General features: G+C 48.1%; 1 protein-coding gene across 1 annotated transcript in view; it reads right to left on the bottom strand.

Annotated features, from left to right (window-relative positions):
- Window positions 1-5,485: 5,485 nt before the first annotated feature.
- Window positions 5,486-7,951, bottom strand: part of LOC104620336 (mastermind-like protein 2) — a gene marked incomplete at its 5' end in the record, with an annotated part of 10,610 nt that continues 8,144 nt past the window's right edge. The window contains one exon of the mRNA XM_010286520.1: window positions 5,486-6,465. Coding sequence (XP_010284822.1) covers window positions 5,486-6,465 — 980 coding nt within the window. The remainder of the gene's footprint in view (window positions 6,466-7,951) is intronic.

The raw sequence follows: 7,951 nt of genomic DNA, 5'->3' as shown, positions 1-7,951 counted from the left end.
GTAGCGCTTCCTACCAGTGATTTGGATGCGGTGGGGAAGGTCAGCCCGCGCCGGCGTCTGGGGCAGTTCCTGCTGTGCTGTGTCTGGCCAGCGGGGAAAATATTCACAGCCACCGGTGTCTCCCATCCCCTCCACGTGGTCTCGCTGGCTGCATCTCCCTGGGCACAGGAGACGGGTCTGGGGACATTTTCTAGCACAGAGGCCACGTGGCGCAGGGTGACTCACGTCCATGCTATGATACCCTCTTATCCTGCATCCAAAGCAGGACCAATGGCTCTGGGTCGTGGGACCTGTTTGGGAAGACGGTCATTGCACCCAAGCACTACCAGGGACCCTCACAGCCTGGTGGCACGGACAGCCGCGCTCCAGCGCCCGGGAGGGGTCCCTGGCTGTTTTTCAGCTCACTGATGTAGATGTAGCTTCTTCAGCCGGGCAGCAGCCCTGCCTGGGGCTCCCCCATCCCACCTGCTCTGTCTTCTGCCTTTACAGCCGGGATTCGGGGCCGGAGTTTCTTGACCTACTTCAGCCATGCTCTCGGATGAGTGGGACTGTGCCCTAGTTTCCACCCTCGAGCGCGAGGGGAGTGCCGTCTGCCGCCTGCTCGGGAGACGCTGAGGCACCTCCTGGGCTCCGCACCCCCAGCCGGGACGGGGAGCGGGGGGGCACAGGGCACGTGCCAGCATCCCGCCCCTGCCCCTCCCTGTGCAGCCCCCGGGTGCCAGGGAAGGACACAGGAGCCATTTGCAGGTGGGAGTCAGATATAACAGAGGGACGGAGCAGCGCTGGCAAAAAAACCGGGAGGGCAGCAGCCAGGGGAGCTGGGGCTGCGGGGGGCAGGTGTCTTACCCCGTGGGGGTGAGGGGAGGGGGACTAAAAGGGTGGATGCGCTTCATGGCGGTCCCTGGGCATCACCAACCGCAGTGAAGCCGTTAAGGTGTGGGGAGCCCTTTTTTGTTTGCTACATCTGAAAACAGCACCGCGCAGCCCTCGGGCACGGGCAGCGCTGTGCTGGCTTTCGTCCCTTCGAAGCGTCCCCTCTGCCACCCCTCGCCACGCAGTTCCTGAGCCTCCCGCTTGGAGAGGGAGCCGGCTAACGAGGAAAGCCTCTCAAGGAACGGGACATCCCTTCCTCGGGGCTGGGCTGCAAAAATATCCTGGCAGGGATGAACCCTTGTGTGAAACAATCCGCACCTGAACGTCAGCGGGTACGTGCTGGAGTTTCTTTAGGCTAAAACGAGGCGTAACGCGAGGCAGGCAGGGAGGGAAGGAGGAGCATCCCGTTGCCTGATTTCTGGCATCTCATTAGGGGTCTCTGCTAGTGGCACCATCCAGGGCAGGGACCCTGGGGACCTGGCCACGCCTCTGGGGGTTCCTGGCTCTGGAGGTACCCCCCTCTCTGCTCTAACTTCAGCAGGGCCCAGAGCAAATCGCTGTGCTGCAAGACTACACCAACCCATGCACCAGGAGCTAAAATACCATGTGTTATTTGTTAACCCTTCCTGGTAATGAAACCATGTCTTCAGTCAGTAGGAAAACATCGCGGCCCTCTTGCAAAGAGGCAGACTGCGCTCCCAGAAGCTGCCATATGCACATTTTTCTCACCCCCTCCTAAAATATCCCTGTAATTTTAATTTACTCAGACGAACGAGCAGTTGACTAAACAGACATCCATTATGAAATTCATGTTAGGAAAAGAGACACTTGGGATAATTTTGATTGATTTACTTGGCAGAGTTTTGATAGCTACTGAAAAACATACTATTCATGTTTAGGTGAAAAATAAATGGAGTCAAACAAGTGTCACTGCATAGTACTAGGAGGTATATACAGCCACATGTAAAAATGCATAAACACAAACATTTCTGTACAGCAACTCTTCCTTTCAGTCTGTATAGAGAAACACTGGTTTATAATATGGGGAAAATATAAAGCAGACATACATGCAACAAGGACATGACAGTTACATAGGTCCCACCTGCCTCCCAAGAGTTACAATAATAATAACAACAATAACAATAATAATAATAATAATAAAAGCATTTTTCAGGGAAAAAATTTGAAACCTGGAATGTTTTCATGTTGAGGTTTCCAGAGAGCTTCAGATGTCAAACATATCTGAAGGTGATTTAAAGGCTTGATTCAAAGCCCTGTGAAGGCAATGGAAAGACTCCATTGGTTTCAGTGAGCTTGGGGTCAGACCCAGCTATTTAACCACGATCCCGTTCTCCCCTCCCCCAAAATCCAAAGTTGAAGTCTGCAGATAAAAATAAACAATCGTATCATACAAAACTTTGTATATAGAATACAAAAGGTAACCGTTGACTTTTTGTATAAAATACAACTTTTTGATAGTATATTTATTTCACATATGTATAAATATAACCCAAATAATATGATTTTTATTATTCCTACCAAAATATTATTACTTTTTGTTTTTGTTTTTTTTTACAAAAGTTTACAAAACAAATAATTCTTTATATTTACAACCCAATACTGCGAAGAGTGCCCGGTCAATGATGAAAAATAGACTATAAGGGTAGTACACTTAGCCACTGCAAAGAAAGAGAAAAAAGACACTAGCTCCGTTCAGATACAAGTGTTCTGAAGAAATGGTATTGGATTCAAGTTTTGGTTGCAAGAGTCTTTCACAAGCTCACATTTCAAATGCATCAGGCATGTCTTTACAGGACTGCAAATGGCCTCTACCTTTGTTGAATTTACTTAAGACAGGATGAAATTTTGATCCTGGAGGTGGCACTTACAGCCCAGCATCTTCTCCACTCCAAGCTGAGGCCAACAGGACAAAGCTCAGCATTGAATCCACCACTGGATGATATCTTGAAGTCTTGGGACCAGCTCCTCAGCCGAACAATTTTTTGATATCATTTGAGGATCTGGAAAATAATCTGGTCTTAATACAGAAACCAGTGGTGGCTTTTTCAGTGGCATGTGAGGGTAGTCGAAGTCACCAGACTTCCGTGCCCATTGCTCTTGATGATACTAACTCAGCCTTGGTCTTAGTGGCCTTATAGTCATCTGTTCCTACCAGAGCTTCAGCCGTCACTGCTGACGTGCTCGTGGACGGGGTGTGTGCCTGTGTGTGAGCCAGGTGAGCTGATCGTCCTTCCACTCAAACTCACGTAGCTACAATTTCAGTCTAGTTTTACCCAATCTCTAGGCGACTCATTTGTTAGACCACGTCTGTATCTACCCAAACTTAGGTGGGGGCATCAGTGACCTGGTCTGAAAAGCTCATTGAAGACTTAGAAAAATTTATACTGGCATATCAAAGGGACCACATGCACCCTAGTCAAAACTGGGGGGAAGCGGAAACTTTCTGGGCAGCTGAGCCACACAATGCAGAGGTGTGCAACAATCAGTAGCTGGGGCAGAAGAAGCGACTCTTCAGCAGGCTTTCTCATCCCTCTCATGAAAAACATGTCTGGGAATGAACGGCATCATGGACCAGGCCATCTAAACTGGCATATCTAGCTACATGCCCATGTTAACACCTTTCCTGGAGGTGCTGGTGCTCGTTTGTGTGACAGTGTTTCTTGAAACATCATGAAAAATTGTGCCCACATGAAATGACAGGGGGAAATGACTGGAAAAGCCTTATTAAAACCTCTCTTGAGAAATAGGTCAGATAAGTGGAGAGGCTATTGTCAAGTAGTCTACTCATCCCACTGCTGCTAACAAGGATGAATAAAGCACTTGCACGGGGCAGAGCAATGCCTCTTGGCACTGAGGCATGTGAACGTAGGCATTGTATTCCTTTGCCACATTTAGTTTTAGCTAATTCAGAGGAGGCTGTGAAACACGTCACAGCACATCATTTTAAAGAACAGCGTTTTCATTTGAATTGCAAGATCTGTTCCCATCTATAAATCCCTCCTGTCTGACTCTCTTTGGGTCTGCATTATAGTGACATAGCACCTCCTTCTGATGCCCTTACTGACCAAGTCTATATGAGAAAATTCAACATGGTCGAGACTATTCCCTGGCACCGAGGTCAAGTGGTGTGGAACAACCTGTATCCTTACTGCTCTGCTCTGTTGGCCTCCAAGGCAAGGTGGCTGCAAACTGTCTATGGGAATGGTCCTTGCCCCAGGTTAACTCCCTAGTGATGCACAGAAATTGGTCAGGGCAGTGTTAGCTGGGCTATCCCCAAACCCAGAACAGATGATTTGAGTCCAGAATTATTCCACAAAATCTGTTTCATTTACAAGCACAGATGTGGCTGAGTGGAGCCTCCTACTGTGAGTAACCCAGGTGGTTACAACTGATCTGCATGCTAGTTTCAGGGGCAGCACTCTTGTACTCTGCCTGATGGAGGCGGTGGGGACCTGGGCCATCACCAGATCTCTTTTAACTCCCCCCACATGGCAAAGGAAAGCTATGGGAAAGCAGGATGGAGCCAAAATGCTCTGCAATTAAAATGGTAGCCTCTCCTCAGATAGAGACCCTAGCATTTCTGCTGGGGTAAACCCGTTTGATAGAAGAGGACTGGGTTGAACTACCTGGCACTCACTGTCAGTTAAGATGAAAATGGGGATAGTGGCTTAGCTGAGCCACTTCATGCATTTGCCCTCCTCTAAGCTGGATTGGGAAAGTAGTCAGTGATGGTCATACTGTGAGCACCCTTCCCGTTTAAGTTGTCCATTAAGTCACTGGAGTCCCTGGGGTAGGGCAAGGTGGCAAGTGAGGATCCTGAGCTTTGGTGTAGTTCATCTCATGTTTCCCTCAATGCCCAAAGGGACTGTGCTGCTGGCAGGACAGTAGCGTCCTCTGATACTTGCTGCAAGCACTGATGGAAGGGAGAAAGCGAACACTAGAGCACACTGAGTAATGCACTGGATGATCTGTTTCCTTCTTCCCTTGGACGAGACCACTGACCCTTTTGCGTGCTACAAAACATAGAGGGTTTAAATCAAAATCAAGGGGAAAGCAAATGTGAGTTTGTTCTGTGTAGACATAAACAGGTTTTGTAATGCAATGAGATTTACACAGGGCTTGATGCTGCCAGGGCTGAGTAGTCCCACGGAAATTAAGGGCTGAGAACACGGTGACTGAAGAACTCTGGACCGCTTGGGCTCTTACTTGCACTCAGAGAAATGATGTTCCACAACCCATACCACTGTCTGGTGCTTGCATGTGTGGGAAGCTAAACATGTTTTTCCATGCAGCCCCCACGAGAAGACCTGATGGGTTTGTAATGCGCTGGGCACTGGTGTGGGGAACAGACCCTTCACGTGTTCTCACTTCTTTGTGGCAGGCGTGAATATCACTTACGTTATCGTTTCATTGGGGGAGACTTCAATTTTGTTCCTAGAGCAACTCTTCCAACAGGGCAGTTGCCCTACATGGTATTTTAAAGGACAGCCCAGTTACTGGAGTGTAAATTAATAAAGCAGGTTGTTGGCATCTAAAGAGAAAGCTAATGTCTTTACTCCCTCTTCATCTGGTTCACCCGTGGTACTGTCACTTACGAGTGGTTCCCCAAAATTTCATCGAGGTTGATGTCTTTCATCCAGTCATCATTACCAGGTTCGGTTTTCAGTAAAGAATCTATAAAGTCTGAGTCACTGTTGAGTGCAGGTCCTATACTGTCACCTTGCTGGTTCAGAAAGTCAAATGCTAGGTCATTACCATGGTCACTTCCTTGGTAAGCCCGAGAGTTTTGGTTGGTAGATGTGAAACTGGTTGATGGCAGAGATGACGGAGGTGTCATAGTTGTTCCTGGCTGATTCAAGGTAGGCACAGTCTGTCCTCTCAGCTGGTTAGGTCTTATGCTGAGACCTCGTAGTGAGCCAGCAGATTGTCCATTTAGAGTCTGGTGCATTTGGTTTGGAGGAGACCTCATTTGGACTCCCGCTGTTAACTGATTAGGAGGTGCCAATGCACGCTGAGGAAAATGCTGGGTGCCTACGTTGCGTTGCAAAGACTGGTTAGAATATGGAGTGCCGGTGGGGAAACGGACCCCTGTGGGTTTCAGTGCATCCTGCTGCTTCACCGCAGCTTCTTGCGGAGCCCAGTTCTGGGCGGTGGCAGTAGCCGTGATCATCACATTGGCCGGCCTTTGCGCGGGGATACCTGTGGCTCCGTGGTTCAAGCTTGGCCTTACTTGCTGCGAGTTGACCACTGACCCCGTCCCAAAAGCTGCTACATTGTTCCCCTGTGTCATGGTTTGCTGTCGAGACATCATGGGGTTATTCTGACTGGGCAGGACTTGATTTTGGTTTCTGTGTGGCTGCATTTGGTTCATTCCTGTAGTCACGTTGTATGCGCTTGGTTGGTTGCAAGGAAGGTTTCCGTAGCAGCCCATACTCCGAGCAGCAGGAACAGAAGGCATTCGGGTCCCAGAGGGGGTGGACATGAGGCTAGAACTCTGGGGCATGATGCTATGAGCGGAAATTGGGTTGGATAAGGACATGTTGGAGCTCATACTCACAGCTGGTGAACCACCTGGAAAGGAGAAAACAGAAGTGTTAAAACAAACATGAGTGCATCAATGCATGGTATCATTCAAATACGGACAGGTTAGAAATGCAGTTTTCTAGCAGCAGAATTTGTTGAAGAAGATATTTTTCTCTTAAGAGGACTTGCGTGAACCCGCTTATGGCCTTAAAGATGCCTATCATCCAAAGGGTGGTTTGGTCTATATGAAGCCATTGGTGGTCTTTCCATCCCTTCAGAGGACACCAGATAAGCTAAAAATGGTGCTCATTGTAAGAGAAATACTGGAGCAGGGAAGAACCATTGGGCGGGAGAGAAGACTTTTCTGCCCTTTTTTTACAGAAGCATCAGTTATCTACCATTCATGGCGAATTCTGCCCAGTGAAGGATTTTCCTGTACCTGACGTCTACCAATGAATCACAAGAAGAGAGGTTTCCCTTCTCTTCAGACCCCAAACCTCGACAACAAGCTCACTTCTGTGGCATATTTGTGGCTATTTTGAAGGCACAATAAGTAATTTATGTAATGTAGGCTGATTGCAATGCAAGTCTCTGTATTAATCCCTGAGAGATTGCTTGAAGAAGACCAAATGTTTTCTAAACACACTCGGTGTAGATGGCTGTGTGAGACTCCTCCTCTGCACATATCAAGCAGCTCCACAGCTTAATTTCCTTCGCTACTGTTGTTTCCAGTGCAAGTCTTCCAAGAAGTGCTGCTAGAAGTCAGGTTCAAGGCAAGCAAAAGGAGATGTTTCTCCACACAACTTGTGGGTCAGCCGAGGAAATCTTTGCCACATTGGTGCTGTACAAGTTCAATGCTCGTACCACTTTGTGTGGCTCCCAAACTGTGGGAAAAGCTGTCGAATGGGCTTGTCAAGGTACCACCACATTCTGGGAATACTCTGAGCCTCTCCCAAAAAAGGAACGGAGGAACATATAGCCCTGGAACTTTGCTATTGCCAAGGTAGCAACTAATAGCAATTGTTGGACATGGGACACTGCCTTGGTTTGATCCTTCGTACTGCGTGGTTTAACCCCGCTTGGTAACCAGGCATCACACAGCTTCTCGCTCACCCTTCCCCACCCCTGGTGGGATGGGGGAGAGAATTGGAAGGGCAAAAGAAATGAAATGAAATGAAATGAAATGAAATGAAATGAAATGAAATGAAATAAAATAGAAATAAAATAAAAACAAAACAACAACAACAAACACAACGACAATACTACTACTACTATTGTAATGAAAAGGGAAACAACAAAAAGGAAGAAAGAAACAAAACCCAGGAAAAAGAAGTGATGTTTTTGGTTGGCTCACCACCCACCAACCAAAGTCCAGCCAGTCCCTGAGCAGCGATCGCTGCCTTCCTGGCCTGTATCAGCAATAGTGTAATCAGCAGTAGCAGGAGTAGGGAAGTGATCGTGCCCCTGGACTCGGCACTGGTGAGGCCGCACCTCGAATCCTGTGTTCAGTTTTGGGCCCCTCACTACAAGAAGG

The sequence above is a fragment of the Phaethon lepturus genome, unplaced genomic scaffold (genome assembly GCF_000687285.1).
Source record: "Phaethon lepturus isolate BGI_N335 unplaced genomic scaffold, ASM68728v1 scaffold24024, whole genome shotgun sequence".
NCBI classification, from domain to species: Eukaryota; Metazoa; Chordata; class Aves; order Phaethontiformes; family Phaethontidae; genus Phaethon; species Phaethon lepturus.
Note: the sequence above shows the minus strand (reverse complement) of the source record. Positions and strands in the feature narration are given on the sequence as shown.